Raw genomic sequence first — 19,180 nt, forward strand, 5'->3', positions numbered from 1 at the left:
GCCATTGTGCTTTGTTCTTTTCTACTCTTTGGGACAAAAACTGATGACCAATAGGGACTGGGGTGTAGCTCAGTGGCAGAGCACTTGCCTGGTACACAGGAGGCTCTGAGTTCAATCCCTAACACTGGTAAGAAGGAAGGAGGGCAGGGAGGGAGAGGACAAGCAGACAAACAGACAGAAAAACAGGCACTGATTTATGATCATGTTTACAGAAAAAGGAATTTTGAACACTTCTTGGGCTGCATTAGATCAGAAGCCAAAAAAAAAACCAAAAAAAAAACCAAAAAAAAAAACTAGGTCTAAACATTAGTTCAAGCAGAAAACTCAGTGGCTGGTGTCAGTCTGGGTTTTTTTTTTTTTTTTTTTTTTTTTTTTTTTTTTTTTTTACCAGAAACTGAGCATCACTCAGAACTGGGGATGCAGTGACTCACTGGGTAGGAGCTGTTCTGCATCCTCTCTGGATTAGCAGTCACTGGAGGGTGAGGACCTTCTCAAGAAGACACGTGGCTCTTGCTCTACATGCCCATCAGAGTGGACAGAGAGAATGTTCACTTTTTTTTCTTAGCTTGGAGTAGGTTAGAAATGAATGACCCAGCTCCATAAATATCTAATTTATTCAGATCACATATGATTATTCCAAAGCCACAGGCAAGATTATTTCCTGATAGAATCAAGAGTATTTTCAGTGTGGAGATGATCTCATGGAGATTTGAAATGCTCAGCTTGTCATGAGAGACCAGAATGGAGTCTGCCTGAAGAGAGCTACAGAAAAGTCGGATGGCAGGCCTCTCTTGACTGTCACCTGTGTGCGGGTAGCACACCACTCCAGGTGCTACAGGCTGTCAGGTCACAGCCAGCACACCCAGCGCTCACTAACCTGACTCACGGACCTAGAACCCCGTTTACTCCCCTGTATTCACGTCCCATGAAATCGTGAATTTTAATATAGACCACACACTGGGAAACCAATATCAGAGTTAAAAAGGATGGCTGTCCTCTCTTACAGCCAGGGGTGTGATTGGGCTGAGAAGACGCGGGCTGGGCGACTTCCTAGCACTGGCTATTTGGCCCAGCCTTCCTCGTGCTGGCTCAGTGTGACCAGACAGGCTTTCTCTTCTGGATGAAGGCCTCAATTCCTTCCTGCCCATCCCTCAGGGCCAGGTTGTCCACCATGGCCTGGGAGGTGAGGAAGTATGCTGTTCTAAGGTCTTGGGACAGCTGTTTGTAAAAGGTGGCTTTGCCCAGCGCCACCACGGAGCGACTCAAAGAGGCGATCTTCTTCGCTATTCTCATGGTCTCTTCCTCCAGCTGGCCCTCAGGCACCACTTTGCTGATGAGGCCATGGCGTACAGCCTCCTGAGCAGAAATGGGCTCCCCCGTAAAGAGCATCTCTAAGGCCACCTGTGAGAAGGGCAAGGGAGGTCAATAAAGCACTTTTCCTCTCCCGTGGCTTCCTCAGCCCCCAGCTCTGTTTCCCTGTACTGAGACAGTCGCTCTCTGGACTTACCTACATGCCTCACGCCAGATAGACGCTTCCCCACATGACACGTCTTCTATCACCCCTGATGTTGTCAACACCCCTAACTCCCCGCCAGGGAGAAGATCAGATCGATCCAAGAGCCAGGGAAACACAAGTAGCCTGGAATGGGTGGAGTCTCCCTCTGTGTCCCCCTTGTTGCTCCGCAGATTTGATCGGGTGGCCCTGGCAACCCAGGAGATCCCTTCCATCCACCCCTTTAAAGGTCATGTGAAGAAAGACAGCCTATCTGGTGAGCCCCACTGTGAATGCTGCTGGAACAAGCCCAGAACCTCCTGCAAACCGGTACAGGGGCCACTTTCCACAAGGACACATGCCCATGGGTCCCATTTCCTCATCAGGACCCCAGAGACATGAAGGGACTTAAATATCCTCAAGGACCAGATACAGAGTCTGGCACGAGTCGCCACTAGGTGTCCCTGCACCTGTAGAGGTCAGTAAAGTAGAATGGTCACGCGCATGAGAGAACCATGTGCTGCAGCATTCTGGGGTCCCCTGCTTATCTTTTGGGTGGGCCCCATGTCTGTCCAGACTGACTGCTAGAACAACGTGCCATAAACCGTGTAGCTTAGAAGGAACAGGATTGTCTCACTCTGGAGGTTGGGAAGCCCAAGTTTAGGGCATCAGCAGAGTTAGTGTCCAGTGAGAACCCGCTTCCAGGTTCAGAGACGGAAATGTCACCGTGTCCTTACACGGGAAGGAAGCGGGTGAGTCAGCAGCCAGCCCTCCTTTTCTATGGGCGTCAGTCTCAGTGAGAGCCCTACCCTTGACCTAACGGTCACTTCCCCAGGACCCACTCTGCGACCGTCACACTGGCGATGGCATGTCAACATCTGAACTTGGGGGAACACCACATTCAGGCTATAACGATGGCATCTGTCTCCCAGAGACTATGGATGGCAGGCTGAGGAGTTGCCGTGTGGAAGAGAAAGTGAGCTGGGGAGGGTAGGATGGGCTGCAAAGGCCACCCGGTGTGCACAGGTGACACATTGGATCACCGACCTCATCTCACTGGGAGCCTGAGAAAAGTCACTAAGATTCGTAGGTGCTTTTAATTGTGTTTCTTAAATTATGTTGGGCATATGAGTCACTGTAAACAGTGTGTGTCAGGAGTGAGTCTCTGTGGCTCTGGTCTGAGTGAGAATCTAACGCTTTCCAGCGTCTAAACCCCACCCTAAGTTAGACTGGCAGGAAGTCAGGGTGTGCAAGCACACAGTAAGTGGGTAGCTGCATGGCAGCAGGCATTTCTACTGTGGTGAAGGGACTGGTGCTGGGAAAAGGACTCATATTTTCTCCACCTCTCCTGGGATACCCACTGCCTGAGGCTGGCTCTGAGTGTATGGCCAGCTCTGGCTGGGGAAGGGAGCAGCTGGAACCGGCAGGGCATTTATATGGCACAATGAAAATGCATTATTTAATTCATGCAAAAAGAGAAAGACTTTAAAAATAAGGTGAATAATTCATGTCCTGGCACAGTAGGCTCAACTCTATGACTTTGGCCCAGCAGACAGACTTCACTTTCCAACACAGTGGAGCAGTTTCCTAGTGTGTCCAGCAGAGGGAACTAGAGTCCAACACATGCTGTCCTACCCTATGTGAAAAGGGCAGAGACTTTCAACCCAGGACAGTTTGCAAAAGCTTTGCCAGTTTCTCTGTGGATAAGTCACCCACCTACCACTAAGACATGCATGGGCATAAGCATAGTGTGTTTAAGTTAAGTCTTCTTCTGGGGTCAGAACATGAAGAGAGACCAGAGGTCTGAGTAAGGCATGACTCTGCATGCACATTTGTGCGTGCGTGCGTGCGTGCGTGTGTGTGTGTGTGTGTGTGTGTGTATTTGAGTGGGTGCATGTGTGCATTTGGGTTCAGAGGTCAAAAGTCAACCTTGGATGTTGCTTTTCAGGAGCTGTTCTTGTTTTCTGAGGCAGAGCCCTCAGTGGAGAGGCTGCTGGTTGCTTCAACTGGCCGGTGAGTCCCAGGGCTCCTCCTATGTCTGCCTCCCCAGCTCTGGGGTTCCAAGTGCATACCACCAGGCCTGGTTTTGATCTGTGGGCTCTGGGATCTAACTCAGGTCCTCGCTCTTGAACAGCGGGCACTTTGCTTACCAAGCCTTCTCCCCAGCTCCAGCCCAGATTTTTCTGACAAAAATATCTTTGGGATGGAAAAAGCAATCCTGGCTCTCACAGTGTTCCTGCCCCCTCGTCTGTCACACGGGTCATTGTGCAATGTTGTTCCGAGAATTAGGGTTCCATGGAACTTAAGGGATATTTTGGCTACATTTTTCCTTTTTTAAAAATCAAGTGTAAAGTTTGATAAACACGATACAGTATGAAGTTTCTAGGAATTTTGATAAGCCCTGATTTAGAAAGCTTTCCTGATAATAGGACTGATTTAAAGGCTTTAAATGCCTTGACCATGGAACCTTCCGGGAAGTCACATGTTGGAAGAGAATAAACCAGCATAGCAACTTCTTGCTATGAAAGGTTTCATGGTTTTTCCTGCAGTTACAAGACAGTCTGTGAGTCTGACAAGAGATTTGTAAAATATTTTGATTAAATGTCTGAAACAAAGCAATGACCTAAGAAATATTCACTAAATAAATATGGATACACTTAAGGCAAATGTCTATCTTAGAATAATAAAAACATCCCCCTTTTGGACGACACTTGAGCCAACCATTGCCTCTTGCGGCATGTAGGGGTTGTAGGTAACCACAGACTCTCCCTACAGGCACATGTTTCTGTAAAGTAACCAGAGGAGCTGTGAAGGAGGCAACCCTCCCTGGGATGTCTTGGCTCTACTGCGAGATTCCCTTCGGGTCTCATTTCTTTTGTGCCTCAAGCAGGTGAGCCACTGCTAATTTTTGTTGCTGTTTCCAAAACAGATAGCCCATTCTAGGGAGCAGTTCGCTTCTTCACTCACTGCAGACAAGATTTTGCCCCTCCTTCTCCAGGTTTCCTACTGAGGAGAGGATGCCTTTTTCCTAGAACAGACACTTCAGGGATGTTCACTAAATGGTATTCTGTGAGGCTGCGGAAGGAAGGAAGCTTCACGGGGGGAATGAACTTGACTGTCATTTTAAGGACAAGACAGCTCTGACACACAGCTGCCCCTTGGGCGGAGTCACTGAGTGTGATCAGGACAGTCCTTGTCTAACCACTGTAAACACCACACTGCAAACCAGCAACTTTACGTCTTTCCTGGACTGAAAAAGGTTGTCATTAAGAAGTCATTAGCCAGAGATTCAGCCTCGGCCCCTTGACACTGGTGCTGGGTCAGCACACTGTTTGCTGCGACTCATGGGCAGCCACTTAGGGTAACAAAACTGCTTCAGTTGCATTTCAAATACGATTTCACAAAGACTGTGCTTTCCTGAAGATGGAAAACCTAACAGTCACACTGAGTGGCTTGTAAGATTGAAATGTGGCAAATCACAGATGATACTTGGTGTTTGATGCTACAGAGGAGCAGGCAGCGGGCTCTTCTCTCCGTAGCACAGAAGGAACACTAGTGACCTTTGGGCATAATGTCTGATATAGAACATAGAAAACACTCTGTGTGTGTGTGTGTGTGTGTGTGTGTGTGTAAAAGCCAACAAGGCTAACTTCTGGTGGTGTTTCTCAAGTACAATATATCTGTTTGTTTGTGTAGAGGGGACAAGGTCTCACTGGTCTGGAGCTCACCCAGTAGCCTAGGCTGGCTAGCCAGCAAGCTCCAGCACCAGGAGCCTGTGTCTGCCTTCCCAGCACCAGGATTACAACTGAACACCACTACACCTGGCTGTTTTATGTGGATTCTGGGGATTGAATTTAGGTCTTCATGCTTGTGTGATAAGCATCTCCGCAACCCCTTAGGGGTACTTTTCCTAAGCTAATCCTGCAACCTGTGAGTACGGAAAGGCAGTTCAGTTACCTTTCTGGGCACGGCTCTCCCCAGGGCAACCGCGGGGGTGGAGCAGAAAAGTCCGATATTCACCCCAGGAGTGGCAAAAGAGGACTTGTCACTCGCCACAGCAATATCACAGCTGGCAACGAGCTGGCAGCCGGCGGCCGTGGCCAAGCCATTGACCATGGCAATGATGGGGACTGGGTGGTTCCGAATCAACATCATGACCTGTAGGAAAAACACACCCATTTCATTTCCACGAAGCATGAAGAGCTGTGTACCTGCCGGGTTACACGACTGACTCCACGGAGCGTGTTTCTTGTGCAATTAGTTCATCGGAGTCTCGGGAAAAACACGGAATCCTCAACTTGCACTGCATCTCCATCATGAAATAGACTTGGAGAGTTTGGTTTTGTTGGAGAAAAAGTAACAAGGACATGAAGCTGAGAGGGTAAGGGGTCGTTGACCTAAGGCCAGAGAGTGATGGCCCACCATTGCCTTGTGCTTCCTGCCTCCCCAGAACCCCGATGGAGAACTGCGGGGTTTTGTTTCTGGGGAGCAAGTCGTGGAGTGCCCGCCACCAACTGTCAGTTCTCCGCACCTCTGGGCAGCTCTTGTGTTAAAAGTCTGAAATTGGCATTTGGTGTCTGCTTGGAGAATTAAAGGGGAAGGGGACTTGAAGGCAATTTCCTTAGTAATTACTTCTCAAATTACCCTGCTGCATAGCGTCCTCTCTCAATGCCATCAAAGTGGGGGGAGGGGACACCCTACTGTCATAAAAATAAGCAAAATTCCTGAGACGGAGCCCTTGGCTCGGAGAGGAAAGACAAAGTCGTGTTCGTGTGACCCCCGCCACATAAACGGCCAGGGCTCTAACATATTTGAAGCTTATTTTTTCATGACACTCTAAACAGATTGCGTTGTCATGGCAACTTCGATTTCTAAATTATTGCTCTTTGAACCTTGGCAAGTTGGGAGGGGAAGATAGGAACGGCATCTGGGCTTTTCCCCAAGGCAGTAGCTGAAGGAAAAACGACCTTCGCAGATCTGAAGAGTTCTGCTTGCGAAACTTGTCTTTTATATTCACAAGCATTTGGTGTTTGTCATCTTCCCCACCCTAAATAACCAGCTAGATAGTCAGGCACGACCAGTGATGCTTCTGGTCAAGTACAGACTGTGTATGAGGGTGGTCCGAGAAGGCTGTGATGGCAGAGTGAGTGCTTGCTCACAAGTGTAAGGTCCTTGGTTCAATCCCCTGTAACACACACACACACAAACACACACACACACACACACACACACACACACACACACACACACACAGAGCCTGGCATGGGAGCCCATCCTTATAACCCCAGTACCAGGAAGGCAGAGACAGGAGGATCCCTGGCAATCACTGACCAGATGGTCTAGCCTAATGGGGAGCTCCAGGCCCGGGAGAGATGCTGTCTCAAAATGGGGGCTAGAGTTCCTGAGGATGGCATCGACATTATGACAGGACTGATAATTGCCACCAGCCTAAGTGACCACCCAGCCTAACATTACAGGACAGCGTTGAGCGTGAGGAGGCACGGCTCCAAGGGGTGTGAAGGTGCAGCGGGATGCTGACGTGCAATGCCGCCGCTTCACATGGTCCCTGGGTTATATTCTGGTTTTGGGTGTGCTGAGGATAGAACCCAGGACCTTGTGCATAACGCTGAATCACATCCCCAGCTCTTCTTCTGTTACAGTGGAGACATGCTCTCACCTAGTTGCCCGAGTTGGCTTCCGAACTCATTCTTTAACCCCAGGGAGGCCTTGAATCTGTGGTCTCCCTGCCTCAGCTACCCAAGATTCTGTGAATACCTACTTTAAGAGTGGCCACTGTAGAGAGTATTCCTTCTGTTTACTAAGGAAAGCTTGCTGGCGGTCTGAATGCCAAACTATACTGGTGGTGGTCTCACATAGCTCGTGTTTATCTGTCCATTGCTGTAGCATCCCCCGTGGCTGATCTGACCTTATATAAAATCTACTTACTGTTGGATGGTGGTGGCACACACCTTTAATCCCAGCACTTGGGAGGCAGAGGTAGGTGGATCTCTGTGAGCCTGGTCTACAGAGTGAGTTTCAGAACAGCCAGGGCTGTTACACAGAGGAAACCCTGTCTGTAAAAAAAAAGCAAAACAAACAAACAAACAAATCTATTTGCCATGTAGCGTAGGTATAGAGCTGACTGTGCCATCTATACATTGTTAGTTTAGCTGTGGAGCAGGCTTTCCCCTCTATAGACCATGTAGCCTGGTGTGGAGCAGGCTTTCCCCTCTATAGACCATGTAGCCTGGTGTGGAGCAGGCTTTCCCCACTATAGACCATGTAGCCTGGTGTGGAGCAGGCTTTGGGACTTTGCCATCTATCTATATGCCCCATATCCCAGGTGCGGGACAGACTTTCCATAGGTATGTTATATTTTCTAGGTGTAAAGCTGACTTTACCACCTTTAAGGGATGTGGACAGATTTGTGGAGCTGGCTTTCCTGTCTATACACTGCAGTCTGGTGGGTGTCAAATGGGCTTTGCTATCTGTGTGCCATGTAGTCTGAGTGGGGCGGGCTGTTGCATACATACACCATGCATCTACGTGTGATGTAGGCCGTGCCGCCATTGCTTGTGTCATACACTCTGTTGTTGACTGCATTATGAAACCATCTACCCGTGCCTTCCTAAACCCATCCTCATCATTAAATAAGTGTATTTAAGGGAACCTGTGTATTTCAGGGAACCCCATAATATTTGATAGTGGCTTTTTTTCATACTTTTGGAAGGTGGGGTCATGTTTTGAGACTTTGATAAATGCTAACTACTCTCTTCCTAGAAAGGTGCACACATGTGTAAATGCATGCAGACTTGTCGGTGAATATAACTGGTTCTTGCCTTTCATTGAAGGCAGTGGGGGCAGGATAGTGATAGATGTCGTTCCTAGAGGGAGCTGGAGTAACGAGAGGAAGAATGTGTGCACCATCTAAAGTCTTGTGGCAAGAAAAGGTTTGCTTCATTTCGCACATTGCTCGTTTATACCACCAGCCCAGGAATCCTCCTTTTAAGAACTCTGGAACAGACAGAGCTCTATGGTCAAACACACTCACCAAATCATTACCTTACAACAGAAGGAACTAGAAATGATTCCAGTGTACAAAAACGAGTAAGTAGACAGCCAGTGAGATGGCTCAGTAGGTAAAGCGCTTGCCATGCCAGCCTGCCGACTTGAGTTCAATACCCAGAGACCATATAAAGGTGGAAGGAGAGAAGTGTTGCCATAAAGATACCTTCTGATCCCATGTTTTTGTCATGGCATGAGTGCCCACACATGCCACACACACATGTGCACACACACACACACACACACACACACACACACCCCACATGCCAATAATAGTAATAATAAACAATTTTAAAAGTAAATGGTTACTACAGCTTGGGTGGATGGTCTCCAAAATTCCATACATTGAAGACTTATCTCAGGGTAGTGTCATCAGGAGATGATAGAGTCAGTGAGAAGTGGGTCTTTTGGGAGGTCCTTAGGACACTGGCAATTCCCTCAAAAGGAATTGGGGTGGGGCTGGAGAGATAGATCAGCAGTTAGAAGCACTTGCTGCTCTTTCAAAGGACTAGGGTTCAATTGCCAACACCCACAGAGTGGCTCACAACCATCTGTAAGTACAGTTCCCTGGGGGCTGATGCCCTCTTCTGACCTCTTCACACACTGCACACACACGTACACTTAGATACCCGAGGACAAAACACTCATATACATAAATAAAAATGAATCTAAGGGCTGGAGAGATGGCTTAGAGGCTGATAGCACTGGTTGCTCTTCCAGAGGTCCTCAGTTCGGTTCCTGCAACCACTTGGTGGCTCACAACCATCTACAATGAGATCTGAGGCTCTCTTCTTGCGTGCAGGCACATGTGCAGGTAGAATACTATACACATAATCGATAAATAAATCTAAAAAAGGAAATGATGAAATAAATTAAAACCAAAAGAATAAATCTAAGGAAAAAATGTAAAGGAATGGTAGGTTCTTGATCTCATTTCTTTCTGCTTCTTGACTTATGGTTTGAGCAGCTGTTTTTGACATGCAAGTCCTTCACTAATATTAGGCACCTTAACACTTTTAAAACAATAGAGCAACAGATCTTATTTGTTGGAAACAGGGTTTCTCCGTGTGGTCCTGGCTGTTCTAGAACTCACTATGTAGACCAGGCTGGCCTCAAATTCACAGAGCTCCACCTGTCTTTGCCTCCTGAGTGCTGGGAATAAAGGCGTGCACCACCATGTCCTGCCCCAAGCTACCGAATCTTACATAATATTGTATACATAATAAATAAATAACGTCTCTAATGGCTTGAGTGTTCGTCCCATGTTCAGTTCCCAGCAATAATACTGGCTCGCACTGCCTGTAACTCCACTTCCAGGGGATCCAAAGCCTCTGGTTTCTGTGGGCACCTACAATCACGCACAATGCCCCCTCCACACACATATACATATTAAAAATAATAAAGAGAAATATTCAAAAGAACCAGCATTCTTGCATTCTTGTTTGATGTTTAGGACTAAGTCATATTTATTCACTGAGTCTTTTCTGATGAGCTGGAGGCATGAACGGGTTAGAAGCTTCCAAGAAACCAGGCCTTTACCTCCTGAAGAACCCCAGAGTGCCACACAGCCCTCTGCTAACCTGTCCAGGTCCCTGCCCATCCAGATACTGCAGCAGACTGAGAAAAAGCAGGTGCTCTCGGGAAGTTACAAGGGAGATACTAGTTTCTTTAGATATTTTTCTATTTTAGCCAAATATACTGGGGATTGGTAGAAAATATTTTTTTTTCCAGTGTGATGGATTGAACTCAGGGTCTTCTACATGCTAGGTAGATGCTCTACTACTGAATTCCATCCCTAGTGGAAAACGATTTTGAAAGCATCAAACACTGGCAAACCAAATAAATAGGACACTGTGCAAGCATTGCTAACATAGGAAACCAAATAGGATACTGTGCACATTGCTAATGTAGGAAACAAAAGATCCAAATCTTTTTGTTCTGTCAGGTAAGTGATGCACACTTATAATCCCAGTGCCTGGGTGGTGGAGGCAGGAAGATCAGGAGTTCACACTAGACTTGGCTGGACAGCAACTTCAAGGCCAGCTTGAGCTACTTGAGGCCCCATTTCTAAAACAATCAACACCCTGCGTCCAAGCTCTACTTTGTTTCTCCTCCTCCATAAAACTGAAAAAGAAGCCCTTTTCCTTTTGTCTTGTCACGAAACGAGAAAATGATGATCTGATCTGCTTACTGGCTTTTTGAATGGCAAAGGAAACAATCTGTGCTCAAGAATGTATCTGAGAGGCAGGGGAAATGGGTCAGCCAGGAAAAGAGCTCACTGCGTAGGGCACCCAAATGCCCTGCAATCTCAGCACTGGGGAGGTGGAGACCGGAGGATGCCGGATGCTCACTTCCCAGTCAGCCTAGCCTAACCCTTGAGCTTTAGCTTCATTGAGAGACCAATCTCAAAACACGAGCAATTCAGGAAGGCACATGCACGCATACACACACACACACACACACACACACACACACACACACACCCTTGCACACATCCTTGCACACACATGCAGAGGCTGGAGGAGGCTGGTGTCCTGCTCTATCGGTCTATCCTACTCCCTCAAGACAGAGCCTCTCTGAACCCCCAGCTCACTGGTCTTTGGCTACTCTGGCAGCAGCAAACCCTGAGGAGTCTCCTCTATTGGCAGATGTGTGCGGCCACGACCAGTTTTTCTCATAGATGCTGGGAATACAAATGCTCTCACCACTGAGCCATCTCTCTAGCCCCTATGATCACTTCTTAAAAGTCCAAACTAGTGGTTCTCAACCTTCCTCGTGCGGTGACTTTTCAATACAGTTCCTCATGTTGTGGTGACACCAATCAAAAAAATAACTTTTGTTTCTACTTCATAATTGTAATTTTGCAAGTTATGAATCGTAATGTAAATGCTTGATATGCAGGGTATCTGATATGTGACCCCTGTGAAAGAATCATTTGACTCTCAAAGGGTTCATGACCCAAGGTCGGTAATTGCTGGTATAAACCAAATAATTGCTTGGATGAAGAACTCACCAATAACTACAGAGCTTTTGAGGGCCATTCTCTAGAACAGGCCCCATGGACAGACTCTCATCTGAAACTAGAAGGCTACTTCAGTGTTTAGCATACTGTGCTTCCCATGCTTGCGATGCTGGCTGGCACTTTGCTTACCTCAGAACAGGTCTGAAATACTTCAGTGTGATAATCACGGCCTCGCGCATCTGTCAGCTCCTTCAGATCATGCCCAGAAGAAAACACAGGGCCCTCAGCTGCGAGCGTTTCCAATTGAGGAAAGAAAAAAAAGTCAACAATCAGAGGTGGCAAAATGGCAAATGCAATGACATGAGGAGACTCCGGGATCAGAGCTTTTTATGACGCTCTGTCTGGTCTGATGACTTTATTTTTGTGCTCAGTCTGCCTAAGTATATCAACTTGTGCGGGTCCTTTGGACTCTGTCATGCTTTCAGCAATGCCCCCATCATCCAGGTAGGTCAGAGTGTGAACAGAAACATGGGAGCCACCTGGCTCCAGCTCTTGATTTTACAGAAAGGAGCTGAGGCTGTGGCTCCCGTCATTATCCCTAACAACAAAATGTCGCTCCACTGATAAGCTGAGAACATTTCCTCCCATTTCCCGTGTGACAGGCAATGTTATCCTGTTTTTACAAGCGAGAAAGTGGTGCTGCTCAGATGTTACCAGCCTTTCTGCTGTGTCCAGCTTACGCCACATATGCCTGCTGCTAGTGACTAATTCCAACTTCTCTCCCCTTCAACGTATGAAACAACTGAAAATTCCTATTTGGTCATTGCTAAGAGGGTCGCTCGGAGTCTCTCAGGATGCAGTGATGCTTAAACAAACAAAGCTTCAGAAAACAGGATGTGTTGTATTTTTCTGGGGGTGCGTAAAGGTGCCTGTGTGATTTTTATCATGCCGTTGCAGTATGTACGAAGTGGTGATTTGACCTTTTTTTTTTTTTTTTAAAGGAATTTACTTTTAATTATGTGTATGTGTCTGTGTGGGTATGTGAGCACAGGTGATTTGGAGGTCAGAGGTATTGGATCTCCAGGACTTGGAGCTATGGGGCACTTGTGAGCCACCCAACATGAGCCCTGGGAACCAAATTCAGATCGGCTGCCGGAGCAGTAATTGCTTTTAAGGTAGCCGGCCACCTCTCCAACTCCAAAGTGATAATCCTATAAGAATTTCTAGTAGAGAGAGGGGCTAGCAAAATGACTCAGCAGTTGAGATCACTGTCTCCTCTTCCACGGGACCTGGGTTTGAATCTCAGCACCCACATGGCGGCTCACAACCATTTGTCAGGCCAGTTCTGGGGAATCTGACGCTCTCTTCTGGCCTCTGCAGGCCCCATGCATGCAACAGGTGCATGGACACACACGCAGGCAAAACATTCATGCACATTAAAAAATAAACTCTACTGGAAAAAGGTGTGGAAGAAATGGACAAAACATGGCGTACTTTCTGCCACCATTAAAGATGACACCACAGATATAGGCATGAGCAAGATTCAGCAAACAGAAGAGAAAAACCAGCTGGCTGTCCCAACAGCCTACCTGCTAGCTGCCGTGATTTATGAAGGGGATTAGTGATTAAAGCCATCTTATAAGGTCCATAAACAAACAGCTTTTTAATTTAAAATTCTGTTTTAATATTTTTGTGTGGTTCTGAGGATTGCGTGTGCTAGCAAGTGCTCTATCACCGAGCTGCATTCCGAACCTGATTCTTTGATCTTGTGTGCATATGTGTTCATGTGTGGAGGGGCACATATGTGCACATTCATGTGGAGTCAGAGCACAGCCTCAGGTGACATTGCTCAGGTACCTCCCATTTTTCCTTTGAGATAGGGTCTCTCATTGGCCTGGCCCTTCTTCACAAAGTAGGCTAGACTATGGTTAGCGAGCTCTAGGGAGTCACCTGCCTTTGTTTTGCACTGCCCCCTCTCCATGTCTGGGATTATAGGCTTGCAATACCAAGCTCAGCTTTTTATGTGGGCATGGCGCTTGTGAGGCTAAGGGCTTACCAGCTGAGCCATCTCCTCAGCCGCCAGACTGTCTGATTTTGACAAGGAGAAGTCGTGATTTCACTGAGCAAAGGCCTTTGTTACAGTCCACAAAGCTAACGAGGACCAAGCCCAGAGCATCGTAGAAGTTTCCACTTCTTCAAAGGGGGTCAGAGCCACTCTCCAGTGAAGTGAGGAGAGGGCGTCCCAGCTCACCAGCACGTTTTGAGAAACCTCAGGCGGGCCCCGTGGTCCACTGACGACAGGCGTCAGAGAAATACCTGCAATTATAATGACTTTCAGGTCTTTGCTCTCAGCTTCGTGAAGAATGTCACTTCGGAGAGATTTCAGCATGGCCAGCGACAGCGCATTCCTCTTCTTGGGATTGCTTAAGACAATGTTCCTGTGAAAAGCATTTGATAGTCCCCGGGTCATGAACCAGTCAAAACAAGCGAGGACCCCTGCAATTCCTTTCTAATTTAGGAGCAATTTTGAAACCCAAGAATAGAGAACCGCCAGGGCTTAGTGCCAATTTAGAGGGCCTGTCAGCCCTCTGGAGTGACAGCTGCGTCAAAACAAGGGAAAAAGATGACCCGGAAGGTAGGCTACCCTTTTCTCTCCGCTCCCTTGATTTGTTTTTGCTCTCTTTTTTCCTTCTTCCCACATGGACTGCCAGAAACATGACTGCCACCTCCACAGCGAGGGTGAGTCACAACAGTCCCCAAATCATCTCTGCCCACAGAGGATGTGAGTTTCAAGTGACAGTGGCCCGGCTTGGTGAATACGACAAACGGGCTCCACCTGCAACTTGCTTCCTCTTTAGCATGAGGTGAGAAAGGAGCCAGGGATGAAAGTCAACCTCCCCACCCCTGTCTCCTCCCATCCAACCCCGAGAAAAGGCAAGGGAGCCTGGCTGCCAGTGTGCACGTACTGCGACATTTGTAAAGGTTTCCAGTGGGGTAAGTCTGCAGGATAACTCGTGCAGGCTGAGAACAGATGCTATACAAAGAGCAGACAGACAGACCCATATAACAGACGTAGCATCTTGAGAAGAGCCGGCACCCAAAGGGCCTTTTTGCTACTTTAAAATCGCCCACATTCAGAATAAAACAACCTGTATTGTCATCTCCCTGCCTTACGTAGAAATGTCTTATTTTTGCTGTCCTAAGAAACGGGCAGTGAACCAAACCAGATTCTCATTACAAGCGTTTTATTTCCCATCAGCCTCCGCCCACACATGCTCTAAGCCTTCTTCATTCTTTTCTGAATATGGTATTTTATTGGTACATGGTCAATTGGATGCTCCATAAATAACATGTAGGAGAACGTTTTTAAAAACCAACTTTGGCAACTGAATTGATCTCAGCACAATAAGAATAATCATTCCTTTTGGGATATCATTTCAATTTTGCTGCAGCTCCCAGGTAGCTGTGGAATTGTTTTTTTTTCTCATAAACATCCTCTCTGCTAAGTATAGGAATTACATGCGGCTGATCGGCTGCCACATAGACACCTCTGTCTGTGCAAGCCGTGGAAACTGCTTGTAACATTTCGGTAGAATCGTGACTGTACTCATGGTGGCAAACATAAAAACACTGTCATCCCAAGGCTGGGGAGATGGCTCAGTTCTTGTTTTGCAAGTGTGAGAACCTGAGTTCCATTTCTAGAGTTAGCTTTTTTTTTTTTTTCTTTCTGATGATGGGGCATTGTGACCTGTACTTTGCATCCTAATGTTGGCGAGGTGAAGACAGACTTTGGAAACCCATTCAAAAAGAAAAGGTGGGCAGTATGGGAGGCAGCATGATGCTCAAGTTGGTCTTCTGGCTTCTACATACACATGCAACTGCACACACATCAACGCGAGAGTACATGCACATACACAAAAGCTGCTACCCCGGCATTTACATCAGCTGAAATTAAATTCTAAGGCCTTGGGCAAAATTGCACAAATGGAACCTTGCTGCTTGGTGATATGTTTCATGTGCATCCCATTCATCCTTCCAGACACATTGTCAGACGGTTCTCATTGCAAGTCACACGCAGACGTCTTTTCCCACCAGCCCACTGACACCCTTCTCAGCAGACATCTCCTGACTGTCAGGACCAGATGCGTGGGCCACCCGCACCACTGTCCCCGTTTGGAAACAGTCTCCTCTGGGGAGCAGTTCTTTCTTCTTTAGTCCTTCTTGCCTTCTTTTACAGGGGCTCCTGGACTCTGGCACACTGCCCAGGTGACTTCGCTGGTGGCCATGACACCAGCTGCTCCCTCTGTGCTGACATTGGCCCTAGTTCCAGCCTCTCTCCAAAGCCCTGGATCTGGATGTTCACTGTGATGCTCACTGGATTGCTCCACCGAGGTGCGCATTGGGCCTTTTCCTCTCCCAACTCAGGCCTCTCTGAGCTACTGCGCAGTCTCCCAAGCTAGAGCCTGAAGGTCATTTTACCTTGCTAAGCAGCGCTCCCTTATATCGCAGGACAGGAAAACTCCTAAACCCTTCATCAGTTTCAGTTTCAGCTCTCCCAGCGGCTATTTCAGTTCCAAGTGTGGAATGCCTTGAGCTGAGAGCTTCAGCAACACCCCTCCTCCGCCGCCACCACCAAGGAGAAATGTCTTTCTGATGAGGTTTCTCCCAAGGTGACATGTGTACAGGTAAGATCTGGTCCCTTTAAACGCTCCGATGAGCTATCTGAAGACCATCAAGGTAAAATACCAGCTAGTTTTTCATGGCGAACTCTACCGAATGCAGTGGACTGGAGTGGTCTCCCAGGCCCTCTCTACCATGATGGCACATGAGCGGAAACAATTTAGGAGGCAGAGGGGATCTCTTTCAGGCTCCTGGCTCACCTACCTCCTGACAGCCATCTCTGCACTTGACTCCTGTCTGTGATGTGGGGTGACAGCCACCTTGCAGGTCACTGTGTGATTAGAAACAGTGCAGAGAGTCTGACACAACACTCATTTTATAGCTGGGCCTCACAGTATGACAGCGTTATTGCTCTGAGGCACAGCTTTGAAAGGGGACCCTTGAGGTAACTGAGTTGCACAAGCTTAGTGCTTAGCATCGTGCTGTGGGAGCACATTCCGCTCCTTCAGCCAATACTCTTTAAGATACCAGTTCACTTGGGCGTGCTCTCTGATACTGTAAAAGCAGCTGGAAAGTGTGCCACTCTCTCAGCCTTCCTTCTCCCAGCATTCAATCCAGTTTTCCCCGCCTACCTCAGTGCTGCCCTATCAACAGGACGAGGCAGTTTCTTTATTCATTAACCAATAAAAGCAACACATAAACAGAAGAACCTCCCACACCAGCTTAGTAATGCTCTAATGCTTGACCGGGGGCTCTTAATACATGATTCCTATGATTTACAGCCAGTTGGTCTCCTCTCCCCCTTCCAATTCTCGATTCATGTTTAATTTTGAATGACTCAGTCTCTTATCTTTTGCCAGAATTTCTGATCAGATATGACAAGACATTGTTTTTTTTTGGGGGGGGGTGTGTTAGTGGGAGGTGGTTGGTCTTACTATGTAGCCCAGGCTGGCCTTGAACTTGCTGTCTCGTCCTGGTGGGCTTTGAATTCAGGATCATCCTGCTTCAGCCTTCACAATGGTGGGATTACAAGCCTGTGATACCACACCCAGATTATGTATTTTCAGTAGCACAGCTGTTCCTTAAAATTGGAAAGAGAGGCCCCTGTGTGGGCGCTGCACTTCAGGGCCGTCCTCTGGATTTCTTTGGGAGTGTCCCTATCTCTGTTGATGAGCAAGGAGTCCACAGGGAATAGAATTACCCTTTTTAAAATACACTTTAGTTAACTGAGCACCCAAAATGCCTCCCTGTGGGGGCCACCCACAGTTGTCTGTAGGGAGTTAGGGGACAGACAGATATGGGCCCTTCATGCCAGCATCTGCAGACCTGTGTGCTAAGTCCCTTTAAGGCAGCAGGGGTAGAGAGGTATAGACCAAGGGATGATGTGGAGAAAGCTGAAGGCCAGAGACTGGCTCTCCATCCTTTTGGGGGAGCACCTAAGAGTTTGGGTGAGGATTAAAAAGTTAGGCATGGTCTTCTAGGATTGAGAAGGGCTATTTACTGGAGTTGGAGAATATAACAAACAGCTTGATCTGTAACTCTTGAGCATGGAAACCCATTTCCTTTCCTAACCTTATCCTGGCCAGGCAAATGGTCAGGCCTGAAAGGGTCCTTGTTACTCCATGGTCCAGGCTGGGCACTGATTTATCTCTAAGGCTTTTAGGCTCGATGCACAAAAGGGCAGAGAGCAGGGTGCTGTGCCCTTTATCCTACTTAATGACCTGCCCCCACCCCGCACGTCAGCCTGCACTAACCCTGGAACCAGCCGAGTTTGTAAGGACCATGGATCTCTTTTGTGATGAGTTTTTATTGGAGGCCACAGAAACAGTGGGTAGGGTGCTTATGCTGCCCACACCAGCAGAAATGCTCAGAAGTGACTGGGCGACTGGGCATGGTAGGCCTGAGGGTTCAGGGGGTTCCCAGGGAGTCTCACTTACAACTCTCACACATACATCGTACTAGCGTGCACAGGGCAGGGACACCTGTAATCGCGGTATGCAAGGATTCCTCCACCAAATATTTCATCTTTCCAAGATGAAATCTGAAAGAGAAGCAGTGACTGCTAACTCAGGGTTAGTGGCGGCGAGGCCTGTTTATCCCGAGTCCTGGTGCCCAGCTTCAGGGAGAGAGTTCTGGCATTGTTCTCAGGCTGACCTGATTCCGTCCTGCTGTCGCATGCTAGTGGGCCGGGGCTCCGACTCCGGCCGCGCCGTTACTGCTGACGCCGGGCTGCAGAAGCCGGCGGAGAGAGGGGCCCACCGACTGCCCCAGAGCCAGCTGGTCCCCTTCACCCCAAAGGCCCGTCGGCTGGCGACCAGGGCCATTGCAGCCAAGAAACAGCGAGGTAGACAGTGCAAGCGGCCTAGGCCTTGGATTTTCCCGGTTTGGACCCGACAACTCAGATCCTCGCCCGAGACCCCGCCCACAAAGTCCTGCCCTGTGTCCCTCTCCTGGAGCCCGCCCCCTGGGGCCCCGCCCCCAACCCGGGGGCACGGGTCCTGCCCACCGGAATAGGTCACGGCTTGAAATCATGCCAGTTCCAGCGGTTTGTTTGGTTTAGTCGGGCTGTGAAAGAGTTTAAGGGAAGGGCGAACTGGGTTGGCTCGTTCCCTTCTGTACTGACACCAGGAATGTGCCGGATGTTGTGAAATGAGTGTCAGCAGGTGCTGAGTGGCAGGAGCCGTGGTACACGTGGCTATGCTCACGCCTCCCACAGGAAACACTCCCAGGCCTTGTGGGTGATCCTGGATCACAGAGACTATTTAGCCTACTAGAATTTTGAATGTTTTGCATTTTCTTCCCATGCAGATGCGGGAGACCCATAGTTATGACTTCCACATTTATCCAGGGGAAGCCGGGACTCCGTTTCAGGATCCCAGTGGCTAGATGAGAGACACATCCAGCAGTGGAAGGCTTTAAGCAGTGGGGAGACTACTCTTCTTGCATGCTAGTAGTTCTTGCAAATGTGGGTGTTTGTGGGAGACACAGAAGAAATAACCTTAGCTCTTGGGATTTTGTTGTTTCTAGGGGGAGGTGCCGTT

At 48.2% G+C, this 19,180-nt stretch overlaps 1 protein-coding gene across 1 annotated transcript; it reads right to left on the reverse strand.

Annotated features, from left to right (window-relative positions):
• Positions 1-596: 596 nt before the first annotated feature.
• Positions 597-18,566, reverse strand: Echdc3 (enoyl-CoA hydratase domain containing 3). Its single transcript, XM_048460980.3, has 5 exons — positions 18,294-18,566; positions 13,836-13,957; positions 11,709-11,806; positions 5,450-5,650; positions 597-1,401 (listed from the first exon to the last, which is right to left on the reverse strand). Exons 1-5 carry the CDS (start codon positions 18,461-18,463, stop codon positions 1,090-1,092), a joined length of 903 nt encoding a protein of 300 aa, XP_048316937.3. The 5' UTR covers positions 18,464-18,566; the 3' UTR covers positions 597-1,089.
• Positions 18,567-19,180: the final 614 nt, after the last annotated feature.

Source organism: Myodes glareolus, chromosome 14 (genome assembly GCF_982192425.1).
Source record: "Myodes glareolus chromosome 14, mMyoGla1.1, whole genome shotgun sequence".
Taxonomy (NCBI): Eukaryota; Metazoa; Chordata; class Mammalia; order Rodentia; family Cricetidae; genus Myodes; species Myodes glareolus.

Bases quoted from the DNA above. Each gene is read 5' to 3' on its own strand.
- Echdc3 (XM_048460980.3), bottom strand. From the start codon at position 18,463: ATGGCCCTGGTCGCCAGCCGACGGGCCTTTGGGGTGAAGGGGACCAGC. The intron at 11,807-13,835 runs GTATTTCTCTGA...AAACGCTCGCAG, and splicing joins GAAAGTCATTATAATTGCAG to CTGAGGGCCCTGTGTTTTCT. The intron at 1,402-5,449 runs GTAACTGAACTG...CCCTTCTCACAG, and splicing joins GGAGAGCCGTGCCCAGAAAG to GTGGCCTTAGAGATGCTCTT.